A 27,280-nucleotide genomic window follows, 5' to 3' on the forward strand; every position below is an offset into this window, starting at 1 on the left:
TAAGCTAAACTCACAATTTAAAAAAAAAAAGTGTTGTAAACAAACTAAAGCTAAATTTAGCTTCTTCTTTTTTTGGTCACCACTGTGGATTATCTGCCTCCATCACCCTATTTTATATACTTTTCCTCTTCACTGGTAGCTCCATATTCAACATCCTGTATCCACTATCACTCCTCTGTGCATGTCCAAACCATCTCAGGCTTGCCTTTCTATCTTTGTCTCCAAACCACTCAACACAAGCTATACTCACATCTACTCCTGTCCACTCTGGCCACTCCCACCTAAAACCTTAGTTGGAATCTTAGCATCTCCAGCTCAAACCAAAGCTAAGCACACGCAACAGTAAGGGTCAAGCAGATAATCACAAGGGCAGGAATAGAACCAAGAGAGGAAATAAATTAACAGAGGATGCTCAAGAAAAAACAATTACGAAAAAAAAAAGAACCATTAGGAACACAAACACACACAGACAAAGAAAGATGAGAAAAAAGAGGAAAGTAGAAAACAGCGGGTCAATAAAAGAGTAACAGGAATCAAGATTAAAACAAAATTCAAAACCTCGTCCATCTGCATGTTGTGTGAAGGTCTAAATCTTGCTGTTTGACTAAGTCTCACCACTAATCAGTCTATTTCCATCTGCAGCAGGCAGCTGTTTCTCATGAAAAGCCCCAACCCTAACCCTGTTACAATGATTATTTTCTTTTTTCCCTGCTTGCAAAGACTTGGGAGAACAATTTAATAAAACCAAAAACTACATGTTCTGATAGCCTAGGGTTAGAGTTAGGCTTGTGATCATGTAGTAACTGCTGATGCCTCAAAAGGTTAAAACCTATACACTGTCTAGCATCAGTGAATGATGAGACAAACCTATTGACTACTTGTTTAACACAGTGGGGGTCTCTAAATTCCCAGATATTTCCATTAAGGATAGGGTCTAGGATTGTATTTTTTCCTATATTTACCAGAAAAAAAACTATTTCTAATGCTAATGCTAATTTTCAAATGTTGTATTTATATTATCTCGTGCTTTCTCAACGTGACCAAAATGAACATGGAAATAAAATAATGCGGGTTTAAGTAAAATAAATAATTAAAAGCATGCTATGAAATTTTCACAGTAATATATGTAGTTTTGTTAATTGGTCAAAGTATGAAGTCTGTGTTGTGCTTTTTAGCAGGATCTGTGTCTCTGCTTTATCTTTTAAGTGCTGGTAGCTGTAGTGTCAACAACGAGTTCAAAAAAGTGACGAGATCACCAAAAGTTACTTTTTCCCGTCTACTTGTCTGATCATACCATTTATTACACCTGTAGTCTAGCGAGTACATTGGAAGTGGATGCGTAGCTTATCGTCCTTTTTGTTGCACTGGAATGAAATTCAGACTTTTTTCTTTTTGCATGAGAAACTAAGCGTGTATGCAGTGGTCATGCTAGAGGGCTGATTAGCTAATGGAGGAGGAGGTCGGGCAGCACAAGTGTCTGATGTGTGTGGGCTGTGTGGGTTTAAACTATGATTTTACTGTCCTCTGGAGTCCAAATCAGCAAATGGAGGTAGATAGAGGATAAGTGTTATAGAATAAAATATCCACCAAGTACACCTCCAGGCACACTGGTGTGGATATATCTGTGTATGTGTGTGTGTGTGTGTGTGGTTTTTCAGTCAGTTGTGAAAACGGTGATTCCGCCTCGTGGTTTAAAAAGTGAGTGTAATGATGTAGAATGGAAGAGGTTTATAGAGGCATTAAGCCTAACTCTTCCTCCTTCACTACCTCACTCGCTCTGTCTTTCTGTCTCCAGCTCTATTTCTTCGTCTCTCTCCCCCTCATCCTCAATGTCCCCCTCTCTCTGTTTTTATGGTGGCATTATTATCTCGCTCTCCCACCCATTACTGTTCAGGTTGAAGCAGAATAATAAATTTCAGGATCATGCCGATGCAGCACTTCTCCAGCTAAAGCTCATTCTGTGGACTCGACAGAAACGCTGCACCAAAACAACTCGAGACAACAAAGATTGTAGCATGTACCTGCTTTCTTCATGTTTTCAGCATTTTAAAACTATTTTAGGGGGAAAAAGTCATTATTAGATGAAGAAGTTGTGGTGGTTTTTCTGTGTTATTGTGGGTTTGTCTATGACTTGTACTTATTTACAACTTTTCAAAATCTCTCTGACTAGATAACATTTTTTGCATTTTCTAAAAACCTCTTTCTGTGAGACTATGATTGGTTTAAAACAGTGTATTAGGCTTTTTTCCTTCCTACTAATGTACTTTGTCAACATTTTCAACATTTTTAAGTTAACCTGCCTCTACATCAGAATTTTTTCTTTGTCACTTTTTCTCTCACTACTCTGATGGTTTTTTGGTCACGTTTTGCTTTTTAATCCGTGCGCTCTATTAGCGTCAAATAAAGCAGAAACATGGACCTTTAAATCAATCTAATAGTGAGCTAAGTCTAATGAGCTACGAAGCATGGGAAATCAAAAGGTCAAAAGGTGTTGTTTTTATTACAAACTTGACTTTCTAACTTGTTTTGTCTGCCTTTGTCATTCTGCAGCTTTCAGCCTACGGTGGGAATGTCATTTTCACCGTGTCTTATACTGTAGAGCAGCAAGAACAAGTGAGCATCAGAGTCACATCAGAGCCTGACTTAATCATAGAGGTAAGTTTTTAAACAATTCACTAATTACTTGTAGCTGCGAACTTAAACTACTGTCAACATGCTACACGGTAATGGAGAGATATTAAGTCAACCAGGACTTGAGACTGGTCGGCTACCACCACCTGATAGGGAAAAATGTGTACTACCTAAGCAGTTGGCGAGTGTTTGCTGGTTGTCACCCAGTGAAACTGCAGAATAAATCTTGGTCGTTATTGGTGGTTGTTATCAGATTGCATGGAGGACACAGACTTGTCTGCAATCACTTGAAAGCTGCTTATTAACAGTCAGACTGGAAACTGAGAACATTCACACTTAAAGTGAAAGCTGTGCCTTACTGCTACAACCAGCACCTTTTGAAGACTTTGAACTCTAATACATTATTTAGTTTAATATTTCAAGTTGCGGTTTTCAATCCACAGCCACAGTAAGGGCTGAGACTGATTTCACATAGCAACAGCCATCAACCTCCAGCAACCACTTGCCAACTGGTTGGAGATTGCAAATGCCTGTGGTTGCTAGGGGAACTGCATGACTGGAGCTTTATCAATTGGTTTCCCAACAACAGCCAGAAATTTCTGCCAATGTTTGAAGAAGTGGAACTTTTTATTTAGAATAAATAAAGGACCTCTAGCAGCCACTCAGCGACCAGTAAGGGAATACACGTTTTTTCCTAGTGATCTGTGGTTTCCGGGAGTCCCCAAGTGTTCTTGATGCCTATGTGACTCTAGCCTGAAACAACATATCCATGCAATCTATATGCATGGGTTTAAATTGTGTCGTTTTTTTGTTTTACTTTTTGATTCCTATATTAAACTGTCTTGGTGCATTTGGGAGACTCCTCAGGAACAGCCATGCGGTAGAGCCCAGGAATGAGATCCAACTGAACTGACTATTTCAGTTAAAGGGGTTGACAAGGACTGCTCCCAGCACTCAGCAAATACATTATTTTTGGTGTCAGAGTAACTCAAGTGTGACTTTTTCTGTTTTTGTGTACTTGTTTTTCCGCTGTTTTCTGCGACCATGAGGACTAAATGAAGTTGCAAACAGTTAAGAAAAGACAGACAGTCACACACGCGCGCACGCAAGCAGCTGCAGCCTGAGGAGAACTGCTGAACTTAGCAATAAAAAATGCAGATATACTCTCTCGCCCCTTCTCTCCCTGTATGTCTGTATAATGAGCAGGTTGCAATATGATGTATGGCAGCAATAAGCAAAGCAGCCACACTATTAGTTAACTGTTTATATCTCTCATATCACTAAACAACATTGTGTCTGTGTATGTGTGAGAGCATGGAGTACACACAAAACAATGCACAGGTTGGTGTGTATGTGTGTCCTCTGTGCTGGAGCTGTAGAAAGGATCCAGTTACTTTGCTAGTGTTCGAAGAAGTGGGAATTCTAATTAGAATAGTTGGAAGGGCTTTCAGAAACGATCTAAAATAAACTGCAGTAAATGTGAAAGCACCTAAGTCTCACATACTGACTGCAAAGAGAAAGCGGCGTACTGTGTACGGTAGGTGAGAAAGAATGGATCGAATGGATGAAAGGGCACGGAAAGAAAGCCATAAAAGGAGGGAATGAAAAGTAAAAGAGACTTTGAATCAAATAAAGGCAGGGCAGACTGAAAAGTGAAATAAAAGATGGGAAAGAAAGAAATTGACAAAAAAAGGAAAAAGTAGTGGAAGATTGAAAGGAAGAATGGTGGGTGTGAAACAACACAAAAGGAAGTGAAAAGGAAAAAAGGAAAAGAAGAAACAAACAGTGAAGAACGGAACGTGGAAATAAACAAAAGTAAGAATGAGGAAGAAGGAAAATTGTGAGACGGATAGTCACAGACCAATGAGCTTGTGTTATTTAAAGATGTGTCAGTGAGATCGACAGACTGGGAGGAGATGGGAGGAGAAGGAGAGGAGGACAAGTGTCGGTCTTGTTGTCAACAAAAAGCCTCTCCAAATGATGACAATAATGAACCACCTACACACTGTCAGCCAGCTCTCTCCCTCTTCACTGTCTCTTTCAGCCTTTGTCTCGTTTTGTTCCCTCTTTTTCTGCCCTGCTGTTTACGCTGCATATCTGCATCGAGTTGTAATATTTTTTGTTGCTTGTTTTTGTGAAGTGCAAGAAGAAACTTGTGTGTTGTTCGCAAGAAGTCAGCATCTGAATAGATAATAATCTCTCTGTCTTTGTATGGCTCTGTGGCTTTGTTGCTTTCCGTGCCTTCCTCTCGATCCATGCCCACTCAATCAGTCCACTTTAGCACAGTTAAAGTGTGTAAATAAAGAAAGAAAAGAATGCTGTAAACACAGAAACGCAGTCTTGAGCCGCCTCTCATTTTGTTTCAGGAAAAACCTTATAAAACTTTCCCTTTGTGATCTAATTTTTAAAGTAAGAAGTGAAATGTTTGTATTAAAAAGTATTAAGAATTGAACCAACATAATGATGTTTGTCTTTTTAAGGGATTTTTTTAACTGAATTCTTTTTCTTATTGGTAAATAAAAGTGAGGTGACTCTTTCATTTTCCCTCTTTGTCTCTGTCATCCTCTGATTTTGTGCATCTCTTGGCTGTGCTGCTGGTTTCACCGTCTTTATGACTCCCCCACCTCCCCCAATTCAATTAGTTTTTATTTAATGGTTTATTGGCATAGTAAGCTCTCCCTCTCTCTCACTCTCTCCCTCCATAAGTAGTTGTCACTCTGTGTTAGCCACTACATGCCATTGATCCGTTCTCAACAAGAGATAGTCAGATACCAGGCCTGGGCTCAATTTACTTTGCATTTAGTCCATTCAGTATGTCAATATAAACTGGAGCTCATTACCTAATGACACATCTTTCACTCTCACTCATTTTTTTTAGATAAGTTATAAATGCACATGTCAGTGCTGTCATAAAAGCAACAGAGGGAATGCCGATGTTTTACATTTATGAAATTAAAAGTTCAAATTGTAATTCTTTTGCTCTACCAGGGAGGAGGGATGAAGATTAATTACAAAAGGTTTGGCGAGCCTGTCTACCCATCCTCATCCAGCACCAGTCACATAGTTCTCCTGCCAGAGAACTTCCGGGTTTCAGAGACGGCACAGCCAGTTAGTCGGAGAGATTTCTTGTCTGTGCTGGCAAAAGTGACGAGTGTGATGGTGCGGGCCTCTTACAGCACAGAACGCAGCGCTGTTTACAGGTGGGTACGGAAACATGTACACATTTCGAAGTGTGCCATCATGACGTATTGATCATACACTGTAAAATAAATCATTATATTAAAATTAAGCTTGTAAAATCAGAAGTTTTTAGTCTCATTTAGCTGTAGGAAACAAAATTTTCGCTCAGAATCAAGACTCTGAGGCATCTCCTTCTTATAGCCTGTGAATATCACGGCTTTAACCTTGTGCAACCTAAACATAAAGATGGTGGTTTTATAGGTGAAGCTTATTGCCGTCTGAGAGTAAAATCTGCCTGAGAGAATGAACTCGGCTCATAAAACCTCTAAAAGACTTATCAGCAAAACTGCCCTGTTTACGCACAAGCTGTATGTTTAACTGTGAAGGCGGACAGACTCCCAGTATGCTGTATGATTTTGCTTGATATTTGTATTTCTGTGCCCTCCGTGTGCAGACTCCACTCATTTTCTATGGAGGTAGCAAATCCCGCTGCTATAGGAGAGAGGAGAGCATCAGCTGTAGAAGTGTGTTCTTGCCCTTATGGATATGGTGGAACTTCTTGTGAGGTAAATACACACCATTCATCCATTTGTGTTAACGGCTTATCCAATGGGCACATAAGGCTGGTTGGTTACATACTGTAGCACTAATGCATAGAGACAACCGTTCATACTAACATTTATACCTACAGTCAATATAGACACAAGCACATAGAACAAACAAGATGCTACCAGACAATAAAACTTATAGAAGGGATTAAAAACAAATATGACAAGAACAGAACCAAAACTATTTAACTAAATTCAATATCCAATTGGGCCAAGAGATTAGTAAAGATCTCTGCTTCAGATGGTATTGTTGCAAAATGTATCCTGAATAGAATTAGGTATATTACACATAGCTAATTATTCCATTTGTATGACAAAATAACATCCAATCCAATGTGCAAAAGGTGGATAGGTAGACTTACAAGTCTACAAGAATCAACCCCAGTTACTGGATACAGAGCCGTCTGGACATTAGGTGGAAGTCTGAAGCTTTCAGCAGAACATGAAGAAAGTTGTGGTTACCTTTAATTTCTCTGGAGAGCGTTGCTGAAAACCTGGAAGCTTGTCTCTTGTGAAAACACACATTCTTTGACAAACACTTTTTTGCTAGCCATAAGTCAAAATTTGGGGTTATTATTTTGAAATTTCAACTTTCAAATTTCAATAATAACAATACGTTGTTTTCTCAGACGTTTGAATTGCTAAGACCTAACTTTTTTAGATCATTTTAACTTATGAATGACAGTTTAGTTTTTTTTTTTCTAGTTGTGGGGAAAATATTTTATAGTCTTGAGTTCATGCAGAACCGAATAAGACGTGTGAGCATCGCCTCAGCGGAGCAACATTTGTTGCACTGAAAGGGCATTGATGAAAAGATGTGGTTCAGTTTTGTGTGGCGTAACTGCATATCTTTGGACTGTAGCGCTGTGGAGTGAACCCATGCATCCACTGGGAGTACATGGAAACTCCACACAGAAAGGCTGTGGAGGCTGTAGCTGTAAGATGGCAGGTCTAACCACTGCACTGCAAACAAGCACAAATAAACAAAAAAAATCATTCAAACACAAAGAAACATTGATTAGAAAAATTTCCAGTGCAAGAAAGGATTCTTGAAAAAAAAAAGAGTACCTATTCAAAAGATTGTAAGCCCACACTGAAATGTACGCAGTCACTTAATGATGTTGGTGTGTATTTCTATGTTAGAACATCACATGTGTACTTTTAAATGTGGCTAATGCTAACACATGTACAAGTAATCCCTGTGAGCCACAAGTAGAGCCTTCAATTTGTATCCTGCTATATTGACGTTAACTCAGGATGCATTTCCTTAAATGGTCATCAACTGAAGGCTTAGACACCCATACATACAAACAACAGTCTCTTTCTGTAAATGTTTGTGCACAGTTTTGTGTTACAGGCATTTAGTGTACTGATTCCTTGATATACTGTATGTTATGCTTGGTAATACTTGACTGCACTTCAGGTGGAATTTTAGTGCATTCGTTTTTCATAAATACATCAAAAAGAAGTGTCCTTATTCATGATAACACCTTATGTCCACGCACATATTCCAGATGGGATTTTTACTCAAAGTGAAAAGATGTTTGTCTGTGTAGCTTTTAGTTATCCAGATCATGGTAGCTGGAATGAGCTCAGAAAGAAAGTGACTTTTTTAAGTCCCGTGAAGACTTGGTTTAAATACCTGGAACTTTCTTTAGAACTCAAGAATCCTCTTGGATGAGAGGTGAAACATCTCCACGAAACCTAAAGAAGTCCTCTCCATTTCTTTCCAGGCTCCTCAGACAGATGGTTGGAAATGTTGTGGATCAGCTTATATTATCTGGGGACTGTTTAACTAGTCTAAAACATCCAAACATATCTCAGAACATAATTTTATTCAAATTGTATTGTGATTCCTAAATTTGTCTCATGGAGATTTGAATTGCTTTATTCAAAGAAAACTGTAAACAATAACACGAAATTACCGTTTAGTCTCAGAATGCAGCTGATGCGCTGTTGTTTTAGCTGACAGCATCATGCTTTTGAAAGTCACACACAAGCGCACACGAAAAATATTCCAAGTGTTGCACTCAGAAACACACACACACTTGAGGTGCTAATTAGAGGATCACCATGTAATTACTCTACGCTACAGCAGCTTGAAGAAAGACACTCCGTCTGGCTTTCTGTATTTTCTAACTTTGTGATCTTGTGTGTTTCAGGCGTGTGCGCTTGGTTTTCGGAGGGTAAACGGGAATCTGTATAACGGGGTGTGTGAACCTTGTCACTGCCATGGACACACAACACAATGCCATGAAGTCACGGGGCATTGCTTGGTAAGTAGCTTAGTAGTGGGTGAATTATGTCACCTGTTTCTTTTTCATTTGTATTTATTATTTATTACTATTGCTTTTATGTGTTTGTTTTATGTGTAAATTAATACTCAAAGATCTAACCCTATTTATCATCATTAAAATGTAATAAAGAGTAATGAGTAATGAGTTCAATTTTCTTTATTTGTTTGTTTTGAAAAGTCTCATTTCTTTCATTAACCGCATTCTTTTTTTAATCAGTAATTAAGGGAGTTGAATTGTTTATTTGGAAGCCGTGGATTACATGTATTCATATCTTTTCAGTGTTTTTGTTTAAAATGTGTCCAATTAATTGAGGAATTGCAGAAAATCTTCCAAAATTGGTTGAGTTAGCTGAGTGTGAGAGTTTTGAAATGAAAGACACTCGGAAGCTAAATGCATAACTTAATATGGAATACATAAATGAACTTTTATGTATACAAAAGAGTTTTTTTCTTATTAGTTGAAGTCTCCCCGGATTTGCCATCTAGTGGTGAAGGCAGGAATTGCAGTGTGAAATGAATAAACATTCCAGATTGGGCTTCTTATGTGCATCTGCTCACATGCACCCACCCCAGTCTGCACATTGCCTTAGGGTTAAGCTGTCAGTTACCATCGCACATACACACACCAGAATACACACACAACACACACATACACAGCGATCTATGAGTTTTGTATTGCCATGTTATGTTTCATTATAGATGAGGAGGATGCTGGGATGTGTCAGGGTGAGGCCAACACACAGAAAAAGACAGACAGACAGGCAGGGAGGCGCTTTCTTTTTCTCTGACACACACACACACACACACACACACACACACACACACACACACACACACACACACACACACAGAGGAAGACAATTTGACGTGAACTCACTCACAGCACATAAACAACCTCTGTATACATATTCATACACAGTGAGTGGCAGACAGATCTGCACACAAACACACCTCTTTTCTGAGGAATTTGATTTCCAGCTCGGGTTGAATGACTGAATGATGCCATGGTTATACAGGTTAACACACTGTGTATGTGTCACATTGTGATTCACCATTTGGGATGTTTGAGCTGAGAAAAAAATGATTTGGAATAAGGTGACATATAAATGCACAGACTAGCTCAAAAGTACCACTGGCGCTTCAGCTGGACATATGAAAACAACAAAGATTTTGGCCAATAAAAGAGCTGTCTATTATAGATACAGCATAATTTTACGGTTTAAAAACTCTTAAACTGAAATCTTCAGATTTTCTATTTTACGTTCTCAGTGTTGAAGAATTTAGTCTTATTAAATAAGTCGTGATGCCACAATTACAAAAGAGCACTAATGGAAGTAGAAGGTTTTACAGCATAAGTGCAGGTTTTAATATTGAGTTTCTCTCTGGAAGCAACTTCTTAATTCAGATTAAAAAGATGCAACAGAAGAAGCATCGCTGTGTTTTGATATATGAAGGTGAAGCCTCCCATTAGAAACCGTAGGGTGTCGAGGACTGTCGATTTTTAATTTCAGAGAGTTTTTTGTACTGCCACTAAATCTGGCCTTAACTATGTTGTTTGCAGCCTTCACAATTTTGCAGGTAAAATATTGTTGGGTTGACTGTTATGATGTTGGGTTTCTGTTAAACCATTTCCTGTTTTATTTTGGAATTCTTTGTCTGTTTATGTTGTTGATTTTATTTCCTGTCTTTGTTAGTTTTCCTTGTGATTGTATGCTCTGCCCTGATTAGTCTCATCTGTGGCGTTCTTCATCCCTGTTTCCAATTAGTCATCATTTACCCGGCTATATGTGTGTGTCTGCAGTTGTTTTCATCTTACTTGCCTCATTTACCTAGACCTCATATTGTTGTCACCCTGCTTGGCACGTGACAAGGTTGTGAATGTGATAACTGGAGAACCAGGTGACGTAGGATTTTGAAATTCATATCACAGTTGCATCTACTAAAATCTTCAGATGAATTTGAATCTCGGTGAACTTGACCTCAAGGTAAAGGTCAGAGATCAACTTTACAGAAAATCTTGTGAGCACAATAAACTGAGAGCAACGTCACCTAGGCTTTTCAAACTGATATCATAGGTGTGTCAAGGTCAGAGGTCACCTTTTTACAAAAATCTGGTTCTGCTGGTGTTGCTTGTGTTGCCAGGATTTTCTGGTGTAGTTTTGTATGCAAACCACCCCCACAATGGCAAAAAGCTCCAAAGGTGTGAACTGTTTAGTTTTTATCTTTCTAACCTTTAACTTTTAGAAACAAAAAAAATATTATGAAAAAAAAAGCAGATCTGTTCTAACGTCTTTCTTTCTAGTTTCTTTTTCTTCCAAGTCTCAACTTAAATCATCCCCTTTTACTATTAACTGCACATGTATGGCTTGACTCAGTATGGTACAGGTTCAGTTCGTTGTTCTTCCTGTCTGTCTTTAGCATTTTTGACTGTTGGAAATTATGCAAAGTTCGTCTGCAGATGTGTATAACATGTACGCAGCTAAAAAAAAAACTAAAACAAATACTTGAGAGGTTTTTTGTTTCCAAGAGAATTCCTTGTTACTTGAAAATAAAAAATAGGTCTTATTTGGAGTTTTTTCCTTCCTAAATGACTCAACAGAACAATAGCACAATGTTGTTGAGGTATTTTTATCATTGCACAAACTGCTTAAACTCTTCTTTGAAATTGCATCCTCAGAGAAATTGACTTGCTCTCCTGACTCAAATGAACTTTAACCTATTTTTCTCCCCCAGGACTGCTCCCACAACACCGCTGGCCCCTACTGTGACACCTGCCTGCCAGGTTACTATGGCAACGCCACCCGTGGGTCACCTGCGGACTGTCAACCCTGTGCCTGCCCGCTCAATATTCCCAGCAACAAGTAGGTTCTGAAGACCCTGGGGTTAATGCAGCCAGGGCAGCACAATTTAATCAAATGCCTCAATCTATCACTGTTGACCCACCTGACTCTGCGGTCCCTATTTCTCTTAATAATCTCCCGTCTCCTCCTGACACTCTCACCATGTTTTTTTTTTTGTGTGTGTGTGTGTGGTCTTTAGAGGTTATCGCCACAACTAGAGACTTCATCACTCTCGGCGGGAATATAATTGTAATGACATTAATGGAAATATCATCACCACAGGTAGACTCATAAATATAAGTGGAGAAACATTATCCCTGTGGGTGGAAATGTCATTGTCGCTGTTAGAATCAACATAATTTCTACTAGGAGCCTTAACACAGTAGAAAATGCAAACCTCCCACAAGTCATTAAGGGATTGAAAACCCTTTAGCATTATATTCCTCTCATATGGAAAGCTACTCATGCTGTGGCTACATCACAGACTTGAATGACAGATGCTCAGATTACACCACACAACAGTTTTCCAAAGAGATGCAAAAATACTACCAGACATGAAGACCTTTAAACCACAGCTATTAAAAAAACATACACATTGATATGTTGTCTAGGGGTAGGCACATTGCTTGGTTACATGCGGTTATTAAATTAAACTCCCTCCGGGACCACACGTGTTGATAAAGTTTAGAAAAATCATCGTTTATAAGAATTTATTTACACACGTCTGATTTGGTTTATTCATGAAACATGCACATAGTACATAAATGACATCATTTAATAGTATTTTATGTTGTTTTGAGTTTTTGGGTTTTTGTTTTTTTTTGCAAAGATGTTTTCACAAAGTGGAGTCATTAAAATCAAAACTACCAGCCGGTACATTTTTGGTGCACTTCAGAGCAAGTGTTATTATTACGTTTCTCCCTGGAAGTCCAATTTTGTATCCTGGCACTCTCTGCAGTGCACGCAATGTCCGCTCTTCTAGCGTGTCAAAAAGCCAACATTTCAACTTGAATTTTATATAGGCGAATAAGGGAAATGCTGCTAGCAGTGAGTGAAGGTGTGTTGGTGTGGCCAAAAAAAAACATGCTGTACTCTAGCACACTTTTGCCATAGTTTGGTCTATTTGAGCGGAGTGCCCTCCCTCCGGATGTGTCGGTAGACTGCTTGTTGAAAGCCTGATCATGGAGGACAAATTCACAGGGCACAACCCTGTCAAACAATAATGAGCGTCCTCCTACTTGTGCTTCTGATTTGATGTGCCACCTTTAGACTTGTGCACTTCAGACTTTTTGACTGAGAACTCCTCTTTGGTTTCTGAGTCACAGAGCCAGCCGTCATCTCCTGTGAAGGTTCTTGAGATAAAAGGAGGGTTAGTATGATACTGAAGCTGAATTTGAGGTCCATGGTTAAGTTGCAAATGCAAAATGGGTCTTCCTCAGAGCAATATATGAATAATAGTATCACTGGAATTGGTGTAGAGAGACGCTCATGCAAAGTCCAATCTTATAAAGGCAAAAATTGTAAAATAAATTATGCAGTTAATTTTTTAGTAAATGTAAGAAATGATCAACTTCAGACAGAGCAGGTTATATATATAGACATTTTATTTTTATATTATTATATTATTGAGCCGCAGATTTTCTAAATGACCAGGGTGTGATGCTCTATGGGACTTGCATGGACAAACAACACAGGCAGCAGCAGCAGCTGAGAATTCTCATGCAGTCATGACATGACATATTCAAAACCCTAAGCGCTAAAGTAAGACACAACTCTCTCATACCTCAGGCCTCCACACCACCCTGGCAATAATAATAGCTTTGAGAAGCCATGCCTTTCACCCCCCTCAAAATAGCCACCCAGTCCCTTATGTTTACCAAAATAGCTAGTTAGATTGTTCCACTTATCTGTAATGTCTGAGCTCTTATGAACATCTGATGAAGTGATTAGTGTCAACAGGGGAGAAGACTGGGGTTTTTAATCAAATCAATAAAAAAAAACTGCTTTGTTTTTGATTGCTGTTCTTTTTAATTTATGCCTGGGATTAATTCTCTAACTGCCAAGGACACGTTTTTGTCTTTTTTTCCCCCTTTTTTAAAAAATCACTATAGTTGAATGGAAGTTAATAGTCAATTATGTATCCACGCAGGCCTTAAAAATCTGCAGATAAAACTGTATATGTCTGTTTAACTAAGCATTTTTCACCGCCATTACGACCTAAAATTGTGCCAAATTTTTCCAAAAAGTATAACACGGCCTGCTTTTTTTCCTATTATTTTTATTATTATTTGTATTTTAATCTTGGTATTAATCAGTTTATCAGCTTTAAAGATTATTTATTTTAGTAAAATGTGTTTTTTATGATTTTGTTAATTTTGCAGATACTACCTTGCTAGATATTAGGGCTGAACGATTATGGAAAATAATCTAATTGCAATTTTTTTGCCCCAATATTGCGATTGTGATGCGATATGCGATTATTTTTTTAAGGTCTTTGTCTTCTGTATTATTAAACAAAGACAAGCAATACATCATATAGTATGGCCAATACTATATTACATTAATTTTAAACTGTTCTTTCCTGGAAGACAGACCTCTGTTATGATGACATGAGGTGATGCATGAATTGATGACTGACATTTTTATTTAACTTCTTCAATCACAACAGTATATTTGAACATACACAATAGTTTATTTTTAGCTTACAAACATCTGAGCATAAAGTGCTGACAAGGAACCCTGGTGTAAACATTAAAATGAAAGTCAGTGCAATGTGCAGATTGCAGAAATATACATAAAAAAAATCAGTGGCTTTACCACACTCAGTTTTTCGACATCTGTGAACTACTAGACAGTCATTCAATTAAAAAATAATATTAAATAAATAAAACTAATAAATAAAAAATACACACATCTTACTGATCTCTGCAGTCAGTAACATTACACATAAAGTGCAAACATAATAGCAATTGTATAAACACACACACAAACACGCCTTTAAAATTTAAAGGCGTGAAATTGGACGGTCTAGCCTTCTGATTAGCGTCACCGCTGTCTCGGTGGAGTTTAATAAACTCGGCCGTCTGCTTCTTGCTATCTAAAATATAACCAGACACTGGCGTAAATTCTCGACTGTCTCATACTTCTGTTTAATAAGTTTTCTGTTTGACGTTTAGTCAGCTGTGTGAAAACCAAGGAGGAACCCACCCGGGGGATTAATAAAGTTTTCTTTTATCTAATCTAATAACTTTAATCTCAGCCAAACCGATTTACTCACGAACAAACAAAACACTGAAAAAAGCCCAACAATAACATTTTTGGGTTGTCTAAGTGACTTATATATTACGTTTAACCCGAGCAGCGAAACTCCGCGGTGATCTGAAAATGATGTGCCGGGAGTTGTGCCGTTCTCGGCCGCATCAGTAACCCTCGAGCTCCCGGCTAGCTGTCGAGCTGGTGGGTATCAGACGCCTCTGAAAACGTCGAAGCACTTTTGCAAATATGGGATATCTTGATAAACCGAGCAGATATTCGATGTTTACACAACTACTTTCTCGCCTGAAAATATTTTAAAAGTTTATTTTGTGACCCAGAAAGATTAGTATGAGTAATTTTAAAACTTAATAGCGGCCGCCATTGTTGGAAACTGGAGTTTGGCTGGGCCGCGCTATGAATTCTGGGATATGGTAGTAATTTGGACAGCCTTCGGCGCGTCGCTGTGACGTAATCGGTCTACAAATGCGGCCTCAGGAGGATGCAGCCCATGAATTTGGACATGTCCAGAGTATAATCGCAGCCTTTGCGGTTAGAAAATTGCACTTGATCATGTCGCGATATTATCGCAAATGCGATATATCGTTCAGCCCTACTAGATATATTTGCAGACCAGTGACATCCTTCCCATCCTGGCCCTTGCAATACCACTTCTAAACTGCAGCAGCCTCCTTCACCTAATGATCCACACGGCAAAATCGGATAAGAAACATAAAAGCACAATCCTTAAAGGCGCTTTAAAACTGCATTACTTTAATGACCACCAGGGGGCAACTCGTGTGACGCGAAATAGCTTCTTCCTCAGGTTCCTTGCTCTGTGACATCAGTAAACACTTAGCAATAAAGCATTAAAATGAGCACAGCTGCAATTTGGCTGTTTACAACTTTATACAACTCTTCTCATACAGCTATGAATTATTTACATTTTATACAGAAAGTGTTTTTCAGTGTTTGTTGTCCGCATACTCTGGCCAATGAAATGTTATTTGTAACTCAGTGAGCCAGCACACAATTAATGAGCCAGTCAGTCAGCTAGTGAGTCAGTCTGGTGCCTGGAACCCGAGCCAGCAGAACTATCTATAGTTTTTGGAAGTGGGAGGGTGAGAGAAAGAGGGAAAGAGACTATCATTTTACTTTGTCGCTGTCTCTTTCTATCTCTCTCTCTCCCCCTCTCCCTTGGTTCGTTAGGCTACACTTTGTAGGGTGGAAGAGGGTTTTTGTAGTCAGGATTGGTGCATGTGTGTGTGCAAAACGGAGAGGAAACTAAAATGTGTATGTGAGTGAATGTGTCATTCAAAGTGCGAATGGGACTGGGAAGAGAAAGCAGAGAAGCAGGTGTGAATGTGTATATGAGGAGGCAAACAATGGCCTTAACTCGCCTCTGTCTTCTCTTCTTCTTCCTGCCTTTTGCCACACTGGGACAACGCTACCAAACTCATCAAAAACTTCAACAACAATCGCAACAACTTCATCTTGGGAACCATGGTAGCTTCAGTCCAACCTGCCACTTGAGTCAAGACGGAGAGCTGCTGTGTGATCAGTGTCGGCCTGGCTACACAGGACCACGATGCGACAGGTAACACACAGTCAAAGCGCTTAGAAACGGTGAAAGGTCTGACACAACTCTGCCTGAACTATGTGCCTAATTTTCACCTTAGCCCAGCTAAGTTCATTATTATTTAATTAAATGACACTGTCAGAAACACACATCTATTAGTGTAATGCATTCAAACCAGCAAAGTATGTTTCATGACCAAATAGTGGCACTATTAGATGTATCCAACTCTAAGTACTAGAAAGTAAACCAGACTTATAGTCAGTTGTTAATTTTGTTTTTTAATGAAAATGGAGAAACTACTGCTCATTAACTGTTTCTTGAGTACTCTGTCTCATTGTCCATCTATTTTATTAGCTGAGTGACATTCTTGTTCCATTAGCTATGGGCTCACCAGTGCAAAACTAATGAGAAAAATATTTCTCTCTGGATGTGAGGCTTGTTGAAACTTCAGGCTATACTGTCATGTTATGACATGCACCGAGTAAATATAGACGTTTCACCACCCAGGCTGACTCAAATACAGTACATTTGGTTTGTATTAAAATAAAACTGCTCATAGTTAAAATTCTAAAGTTCTAATGTGCTGTAAGAGTACTCTTCATTATGTTTGTTTTTCATATAAATATATGTGAAAAAGCATTTAATAAACTTCAGACAAAGCCTTGTTCTTGCTTTTTGCTAGATGGAAGGGGCCTACCGGATGTTTGATGTGCTGATCTGATTCATGTTTTGTTTTTGTAAGCTTTTATGAGCTTCTTTAGTGACAAGTTTTTGGAAGTATTTTTTCTTCTTCTTTTTTACACCACAGCCTGGCAACCCAGAAGCTGTTTTCTGTTGTATAAATTTATAAATCTTTAATAAACTCAGTTGTTTGCACTGTCGTCACATAGCAAAAGAACATCATTAATCATAAAAAGTGTTTGCCCTGGGCATGTGCTGATTTCTTACATTCTTAAAAATTGGTGTCTAAAGCTCAAAATGTGTTCGTAGTAATCATGTTCTATAATCAAACTAGTGCACTTCTCAAACACATTCATTCATCTTCTTTTATTAGATAACCTATGGCAAATTTAGAATTGCCAATTACCCTTACTCATGCATGTGTTTAGTCTGTGGGAGGAAGCCAGAGATGGGTGCCCAGGGAGAACCCATGCAAGCATTAGGAGAATATGCAAACACCACACTGAAGGTCCACAGTAGGCAGCTTGATTCAAACATAGGACCTTCTTGCTGTGAGGCATCAGTGCTAACTACTGTACTACTGAACTGCTCTTCAAATCTCATAGTTCTATCTTGTAAAGCAAATGATTCAGTCTTGGGCCTGAAACATTCTTAACCTCTTATTCTCGAACTTTAAATGGGTAATAGGCCAGTTCACTGGCTTGGAGGCAGTTTTGGAAGGGAAGCAGGCAAATGGGTCACTTTTTAGAAGTAAAATTGGTGCTGTAGGAGGAACTGAACACCAGGTTCAGGCACCCGACATTCATCAGACCCAAGAGGTTGGTATAGACAGAAGGACAGACCGTGTGTAACAATGCCCCTGCTTAACCAGCTAGCCCTAATGGCACTGGAAGGTTGGGCCCATCCTTGGAAACAAAAGCCATGAGTGCCATGAGAGTGTGCACATCTTGGTAACAGTAGCAAATATTCAGTTAACAAATTTAAAGGTCGAATCTTGGCTGCTCGTTTGAGGGGAACGTATCAACCATGATGTAAACCACTGAGTTTCTGGTGTTTGCCATTGAAGTCAACTGACCACTGTCTCTAATGCCGCATAGATTAGTGTTTACATTTTCAGCTTTTACAGCTTTTACAGATATGCAAGGATATGTTCATATGTTTTTCTTAATGAGAGTAACAGATTAATAAAACAACTTAATATTGGCATATTTACACTGTTATTTATAAACAGTCTCAGTCTCAAACATTTGGGCTAATATGATGACAAATTCTGCAGTTGCAGTTACCCGAGCTTTTCTATTTGTTGCTGCTGGAGGATGCGGCGCCTCAGTTCGCTGTCCTGAATAGTATGCATGCCATGCATTCCACATCAGAATCTCTCTGTCTGCCTTTGAGTCTTTTTATAAACCTCATTTGCCACTGGAAAGTAAACTGACTCATTGCCAGCTCTTTCTGTCATAGAGTAGCATCTGCACCACATTGCTTTCCAGCCACTGTGCAATATGGCCTCGTGCTGGAACGTGGCCCAACCAATACAATTTGACTCCTCCACCTTTCCAATCTACTTCTGTGTCCGTGTATTAATGAGTGACCACATGGTGCAGTCTGTGTTTTTAATTAATCCTAAAGTAGGAAAAAGCTCATAATATAGTAAACATTCCTTGTTGCTGCTTTTAATGAATTTAGAAGATGGTGTTTAATTTTGGGGAGTCTGTGTGTGCCTGTACATGTTTATCTTTTGTGCCTGTGTGCCGGTAAATTTATGGATCTGCAGCTGAATATACAGAAGGCATCTGTGTATACATTCTCCTATCCACATGCATGTGTTGTTTTGATCTCACACTGCACAGTCTCATAACGCACAGGAGCTGATGTAATGGGAAATATTTTATTACTAATGACAGCATTAAGTAGGTAATCAGCAGTTGGTGTTTCTTGTTCTATTAGTCTAATTGATACCTGCTATGCACTACCTGCCATTACACTTCATTATCTACAGTGCTTTTGTTGTTGTTTGTGGTAATTAATTGTAATGCGCCAATTTGTCTGTATTATGGGCTTTAACAAAATAAGCTGGTCTATTCCGCCCATGCTAATAGACTATCCACTCACTGCTAAGTGATTCTGCTTTTCAATTTCCTGTCCATAAACAGTCATTTAGAATATAGCTGAAAGCTCTTTATTGCAGCTGCTTAACAAATGTAGGTTAAAACACTTTGAGTCACGGGGTGCTATTTAGGGTGTGCCAGTATGTTAATGGCCTTGCAGATAAGGTCTTTCATTTGTCATGTTAGGTGCTTGCTGCCAACTAGCTGATATGATGGATATAATGTACTTTAATCGATCACCCTCTCATCTAGAATGCAGAGGGATTAAAGTGAGGGTTATTGTTAATGTTGTCGTAATACTACTTATTGATGTTAATGTTAAGAGATGTGCAAATGTAATCATATGTCAAGCTTCGCTGTACGTGTGAGTAAAAGTAGAAACTGTAACACGGAGGCTGCTGGAGGCTCCAAAGTAACATTCAAAAATAGAAATGAAGACTCCAGGAATTAAGTATCTGTTACTTAATTGACGCATTTTAATTGACGTATTTAAATACCTTGTCTCTATGCCGGTTTATGGAGTTTGTCTCAGCTACTCCTCACATGACTGCAGGTGACTAAATGAGTAAATGAGTGGAATAGTCAGTTTACATGGGATTGTTGCTAGTAGTATTAAAATGAGTGTTGGCAGAGCATTAGTTCAGCATTACTAGATAGCAGCAGATTAATTGGTGCTTTGGTTTTAATGAAACTTTTCAGTGCAAAGTTCAGACAATTACTGTATATTGGATTTGATTGACAGTGGCCTGTTAGCAGCAGCAGCACCATCGCAATTATCATCAAACTTGAAACAGCCCTCTTCAACCCGGGGATGACACCACAAAGAAATGCGTTTAATCAGAAGCTTTTTGTGAACTACGAAAAGTACTCTGACAACGTTTTATGGCTTACTTTGTACTTCATTGAACGTTATAGTAAAAAGCTGATTCCAAAAATGATTTCCAGGTGCTGTTAAAGCACTATAGTTTTTCACATAGCTAATTGTTAATTCAGGATTGAGGATTTAAGCTTGTTCTTTTATGAGGAAATTAGTCTAAACTGGTTGATGGTGTGAATTTGAGCATTGTTTTAGTGTCGTTCTGTTTTAGCCTGTGTTGGAATGATTAAAAAAAAGCCTTTAACAGTTTTATTGACAGTGGAGACGAACATAATTAATGATTATATTAAGAAGAAACTGAGCATTTATTCCCCTGTTGTCGACTCTCCATTCATCACTCTGAGAATACAACGCGACTGTTACGATCCAAGCCCATCTGCCCTTCTCTATCTCTCTTTACAAGTTATGCCATACATTTCCTCCACACTCTGATGATTTTGACCAGGTGTTTAACCCCTCCAAAAATATCAACTTCAATCACGCTAGACTAGCCACTATAAATACCTTCACTTCCTCTTGAGGCCCAAGTAACTACACGTATGCATGACTAGAATAGAAGCCCTAACATCGGAATTCATCTCGCATATAAGACTAAATACAAACAGCTCATCTCAACTCAAGAAATAAAAATGCTGCCAGTAAAACTGGGAAGATGTGCAGACATGCTTCAGAAACATACATGTGCACATACACACACACACTCGGAGTGGGAAGGAAAGCTAATAAACCAGTTCTATTGAGTACCAAGGAGGGTCAGTGGTAATAATGGCTGGCTGCTCTTGACTCTTTCCCTCACTCTGTCCTTTCCTACCCTCCACCCCCACCCACACCCCCTCTCTAAATTCAATTCTCTTTTCAATGTGAAGACCTTTCCCCTCTCTCCATCTCCCTCTCTTCTCTCATCTGATCGCTCTCCCTCCTCCCTTTCACTTTTCTCTGTCCCTCTTCCTCTCCTCTTTCATCTCAATTCCCTTTTCAGCCTGTAGAGCCTGAGCTCAGCTTTGGCCAGCCTTATTTGGTTTCAGCGGCTCGTGTGACAGCGCCGCTTTCTCAGGTTAATATATTTCCCAGGCCTTGGCCATCTTCCTTTTTATTAATCGAATGAAGTTATTGAAAAAGCAAAATATTGAAATCCTGAACTGGTTTGACAGTTAACACATTTACTTGTTCTTGATCAAGAGTCCTAACGACCCTTTGGAATGTTTGTATCCATGAATGATGCTTAAAAAAAATAAAGAATCCATCACAAAAACATCACTTGGTTTTTAAGACCACCTGTCATAAAAACAAAACAACACAAACTAAACATTTGCTGAACTGAACTGATGTTTTTATACCAAAATTTGAGCACAAATTTGAAAAATAAATCAAGAATAATGTTTCCACAATGCAAGTTAAAAACTATAATTTAGCATCTTAATCAAAAAATAAAGTGCTTTAATTCTTTCCCCACTTTTTTTTTTTTGTAAAATATCAAATTTGAAAATTCACGGATAATAATAATTAGGATTTAATATATCATTTTGATTAAAGACCTTAAAGAGCGCACCCTGGTGGATTCACCAATGCAGAAGCATAAAAAATGATTTATTGTTAATTTAGGACAGCTGTGGCATAAACCTTACTATGGCTGGTGGACGAAAAAAATAGGTTAAAATAGGTTATATGTTTTTTATGATTTTGGTTTTTAACGTTACAAATAAGTTTGAAATGAACATTGCAGGGTTTTTTTTCGTAGTCTGACTTTTTGTTTCCAGTTTATAAATGTAGTTCAGACAGCAATGCTTTTATTTGAGTAATAGCTGGGCAGCCTGCAGTAAACATCCTGAAGTTCACTGCCTAAAGCCATTAAATCTCCATTTTAAAAAAAATGTCTTCAAGGGTTTACTTTTATAAACTTTAATTTCTATGCCCTTTCATTTCTGTGGGTTTGCCCTGTAGCTCTTTGGGTGTTTATATTTATGTAATGGGAGTGTACGTATATGAATAATTCAGCTGGACTGGTATCTAAGCAGTTTAACTGGTCAAACAAATTATATAACAGTGCTCATAGTTCCTGTGGACATTTGCTGATGATTTTTAGTTCTTGTGTAGATAGAGACTGGATTTTGGCTTCTGTGATAGTTTGGCGCTTTAATTAGTAATTGTGTATTCAAAGTGTTTTATAATACTGGTGCTAGAAGCTGAAGTAAACAATACTTATATTTACCTGCTTTTACCTGCTGACTCATACGCAGTAGTTGTTAGATGCGAAAGAAAGATAGAAGACAAGGTGACCCACTGTGTATTTTCTTTCAAACTTGAAAGCTGAGGGGGAAAAACATATTTTCAAGTGTTATTTGGGATATAAAAGCAGAGCAAAACTGTATTTTAAAGATATTAGTGCAATACCTGCTCCTTCAGTAACAGAGAGAGGGAGAATAACAGGATGGCATCTTGTTGGTGCAGCTCGAAAGGGTAAAGCTTGGATGTTAATCAGGGTTGAGGCATTTTAAAAGCTCCTGTATGTCGAATTTTATAGTTAGACAACTTCTGCTGCTGGTATAAGAGTTGGTATGTAGAAAATGTGACAGTTTTTACAGTCAGTTTCAGCCCAGTCATCCTCAGTGGTGCTTTTTAATGCTACCTCTAGGAGTCAGAAACTTGACAGATTACAAGTAAAAATCTGCAAAAACCTTGATGCAGAAAAATATTTGTGGGTTCACTGGCATGTCTTCTATCTGCATTGTACAAAATATTTCACCTTATTCTCTTATTATTACGTCTCCCCCAGGAAGCTGATCGGTTAAAGATGATGTGAAACTGATTTATCCATCTCTTGGTATCTCCACTGATTCTCAGATGTTCCAATGGATACTATGGTCAGCCCACTGTACCAGGGGGATCCTGCAGACTTTGTGATTGCAATGGCAACCTGGACCTTTCCATACCTGGGAGCTGCGATCCAAATACAGGCCGGTGTCTGCGGTGTCGCCAGGGTTATGGTGGCAAATCTTGTGACAGCTGCGCTGCAGGTTATTATGGAGACGCCATCATAGCAAAAGATTGCCAACGTAAGTAAGACGACAAAAATTTAAACAGAAATCAAACAACTGATATACAGTCATGGGAAAAATGAAAGCTTCTGTTGAGCTTTGTCTCTTGCTTGTTGCATGGCCCAATTTCAGACAGGCTTTAGCAGTTGTACAGATGGACTCACATCAGTATTATAGATATGTTTATTTTGTTATTAGTATCATTATTATTAATAGTAGTAGTTGTGGTGGTGGTGGTGTATACTAGTTGTAGTATTCGGTGTTAAGATATTTTTAAATTTTCTAACACGGCCAAAGCTTCATAATTTGTTTGTACTTATTTTGTGATGCAGTTCTAAATTTGGACATAAAATACAGACAGTTTCATGAATGAAATTACTCATTTGATTTTAATCATTTGTGCACCAAACATTCACTCTCTGATCTAGAGCTAATTTTGCTGGTACATCCACTCCAAGGAAGACTATTGTGAATCTTTTCATTTGTAAATAATCTTTCTCGCTTTCGAATGATAGCTTTCAAATGGTTTGAAAATGGCTTCATAACCCTTCTCAGATTTATGGGCAGCAACAGTTGCTTCTTTAAAATAATTTCTTTTCTCCTTGGCATTGTGTTAACACACACTTGAATGCTCCACACCAACAAGCTGCCAAAACCTCTGCTTTTATATCAGTGGTCACACTTGCTGATGATCAATTAATCAAATGCATTTGACTAGCTGTACTCAGCTGCTACTTACCCTCTTAAGTCCCATGGAATCAGGCAGTTCTTCTGCATTTTATCTTAGCCTTTGTTAAATAAATAATATTAATAGCTGCTAAGGATCAGATCTGATTTGATATCTAAAACCTTACAACTGAAGGATAATGTTCTTCCTTTTTACCATGAAGGTATGTTAGTTTATATTGCTGTAGTATTTCAGTAGTTTTCAAACTTTTTGTGGCCAAGGCACACAAAAATGTCTGCACGGTGACATTTTATCAGTTGTTTTTTTGATTACACAGTCAGACGAAGGCACTTCTTCTTGTGGCATCTAACATGATATTTGGTTACCTGGTTGTTCCTGATACAGTCTCATAATTCCCACCATCCAGCAACTGCATGAATTGACCTAGTTGTCTTTGACAGAAGGCCTTAAGATGTTTTTTATTTCCTTCTGTGCATAAAGAGTATAAACATAGCATACTTAGACTTAACTTCAGACATCTAAACCCCAGCACACCATTTGTGAAGCTCTGGTCGAGAGGAAAAATAAAACCCACACGTGCATCGGGTCTGAGTGCATTTACACTGCAAGCACTATTCACACACATTGGTGTTCACTTGCAGGGGAAATTTTAGAATTTCATTATCCTGTCCGTGGACATTTGGACCATAGACCACTAACAGAGCCACAGGGATCCCTGACTTGGTGTATATATCCAGACATCAAGTAAAAATCTGATTCATCTGTTTTGGTGTAAACAGCACAAATTTAATGTTCTCAGTTCTAAATTTGTTTGCATGTTGTTCTAAATCACATACAGATCTGTTTATTTCACAATGGGACCTCACTGAAATCTGAATTCATCTCACTCTTGCGTCGCTCATATATCTCGAAGGTGCTGGAGATTACCTGCTCTGGAGTACGCGCTGGAAAACAAACCCCACAGAGGTTTTATGAGCTTTGATAGTTTGTAGTTGCTACAGTGCAGACAAATAAAAAACAGAGCAGACATTGAAACTTTGAAAAGATTTTTTTGTTTTTTGCTTTTTTAGACTGAACTAATGTTTTGTTGTCACAGCAGCTGTTGTTTGTCTAAAAGTTACATTGGTCCTCGTTTACGATGGCTATCCACTAAGGTGGCACTTCATTGTATGTTTCAAAAAAACCTCAATTTTTACCATACAAGGTTCTCATCCTTTCATTCTCTCGAGAGGCAGGTCAAAATCTTATCTAAATCATAGTTTGTATAAACATGATAAATTTGCAGCCCTCATTTTTAAAATTTCAAAATTGATCACTTTGGTGACTCCTAGTGTCAGAAAGAGACACTGCACGCCACTGCGTCACATCCCCAGCTTGACCCCTGGTAAAAGTGACATATTGACAGGACCCATCTGTCAGTAAAGAGTTTATTATCATAATGATTTTAAAGAACCTGCAATAAAAAATAACACTCAGGGCCTTAAAGATGGAAAATATAATTTGGTTTTCCTTCATTATAGAGAAAGTCAGCAGTGCAGCTTGTGGGTCTCAGCAGGGTGTCTCACTGTAGAACACAATTTCTTTATGAAACTCAGTTTTAGCTAAATGATACTTTTAAGCCTTTCTCTGAAACATTCAGTGGATTGTACGCCATCTGGAGCGCGCCTGTATGTGTGTGTGTGTGCATCAACGAGCAGCTGTGCTAGTGGGAGGTGTGATGTTGGAGCAGCCCACTGACTCCCAGCTGTGTTTAAGATTTAAAATAAACACTATACCTGTAAAAATGAGGTGGTGAGAGTGGAAGAGAAAGAAAGAGATGACAGCGAATACAGATGGCACTTGTTTGTGAAAATCTTCATTAAAACCTTTTTTTCTTTTTTTTAAAAAAAAGAAAAAAAAAGAAGACAGTGGTGTGGGTGGGTGTGGGGAGGGTGGGGTAGGGGAGACAGATCAGCAGAAAGACACTTCACAGTGAGCGATAGACAGGCGGACTGATAAACAGACAGATAAAACTGTCAGCCCAGCACAAAAGCAGGCAGACAGGCTGACAGAGGGTATTAATGTGTATTTGATAGTTCATTGTTCTGTAGTTGTTTCCCCTCTCCACCCAGCTAAATGGTTATTGATTAATCAGCCTGATCTATTGCTCTTCCACAGTGCTGATCGGCTGCTTGTGTCTGGGAGATGGAGAGTTGTTATTGATCCTGCATGAATGACAAAAGACCACCAAGAATTATTAAAACACAACAGCTCTCTCTCTTGCTCCCTCTTCTTCTGCCAGTCTACCTCTCTCTCGCTCTCTCTGTGACTGCTTCCCTCTCCCTGCTGCTCCCAGTCTTAATGAATTTTATTGAGTGGAGCAGGAGAGTTCAGGCCGAGTCCATTTGCGCACTATTAGACTGTAAAAATCCTTTACTTTTTCTTTTGATGTCAGAGTTCTCATCTTCAGCCATTTTCGCCGCAGCCTTTTTGTGTCTCCCCCCTTTAATAGTGTTTCGCTTTAATTCTGTTGGAGAATTGAAAATGGTTTGATTTTGCAAGCAAACTTGGCCACAAATCAATTTGTCTGAGGAATAAATTTCAAGAGAACTCCTCTGACCATTTCTCACATGGGGGGGGGATTCATTTGAAAGTTGTAGAAAAGATATGTCAATTGCTCCGTCGCACATTTGTCCATGGGAACAATGTGAGTATGTGGTAATTCAATGGCGTAATTACGCTTCCTGTGTATCTGACACTTAATGAATGTTCCATAGATGTTTCTAACAGTTGGTCAATAAACTCTTGAGGGATCTTTGGGAAAACTCACAACTCTAATTTTATCACTCCTAACGGACTATTGAGTGCAGAGGCCCAGGCACTTTTCAAGGGACTGATGGGACCAGAGAAATACTGCAGGAAAATAAAATCCTCAAACAAGTAAGAAGTCTGGACTGACTATGTTTTAGCCAGTTATTTTTTTACATGTACATTAATAGTGCCCCACCATGTATAAGATTCAGACTTCCCTGCCTTATGCTTACTTGACTTCTGGAGATTGCCTGTGGAGACTACTGTACCTGCAAATAATTTCTTTCAAGGGGTTTGTGGCTTGAATTTCTCCAGTTAGACTCCCATCTTGAGCTCTAGATGTGAAAAGGAAATGAGAAACACTTTTCTTTTCTTTTCTTTTCTTTGAGTCAGTCAAACAGCTTAACCCCGGATGCCACCGCTTCATGTGCTCAGTAGTCAGTAGAAGTCCCTTTAAAATAGTGCTTGCTGCACTATACCATGAAAAGAAAATGTGGCTTTGGTGGAAAACAGGATGTGCACTCAGTGGAAATCATCTAGATAAAGACTTGTAGAAATTAGAGATGGCACAATACCACTTTTTTATGTCCGATACCGATATCATAAATTTGGATATCTGCCGATACCAATATGAATCCGATATAGTGTTTTTTAATCAATAAAACTGTTTTTTAAATATCTTGCTGCATTTTGTATAAGTTCATACTCAAGTTTA

General features: G+C 38.6%; 1 protein-coding gene across 1 annotated transcript in view; it reads left to right on the forward strand.

Moving 5' to 3' along the window:
- lama2 (laminin, alpha 2) overlaps positions 1-27,280 on the forward strand; it is a 234,305-nt gene that overhangs the window by 106,991 nt on the left and 100,034 nt on the right. The window contains exons 15-21 of the mRNA XM_080290182.1: positions 2,551-2,655; positions 5,620-5,831; positions 6,266-6,377; positions 8,582-8,695; positions 11,449-11,576; positions 16,318-16,404; positions 22,894-23,105. Coding sequence (XP_080146308.1) covers positions 2,551-2,655; positions 5,620-5,831; positions 6,266-6,377; positions 8,582-8,695; positions 11,449-11,576; positions 16,318-16,404; positions 22,894-23,105 — 970 coding nt within the window. The remainder of the gene's footprint in view (positions 1-2,550; positions 2,656-5,619; positions 5,832-6,265; positions 6,378-8,581; positions 8,696-11,448; positions 11,577-16,317; positions 16,405-22,893; positions 23,106-27,280) is intronic.

Source organism: Astatotilapia calliptera, chromosome 15, assembly GCF_964374335.1.
Source record: "Astatotilapia calliptera chromosome 15, fAstCal68.1, whole genome shotgun sequence".
Taxonomy (NCBI): domain Eukaryota; kingdom Metazoa; phylum Chordata; class Actinopteri; order Cichliformes; family Cichlidae; genus Astatotilapia; species Astatotilapia calliptera.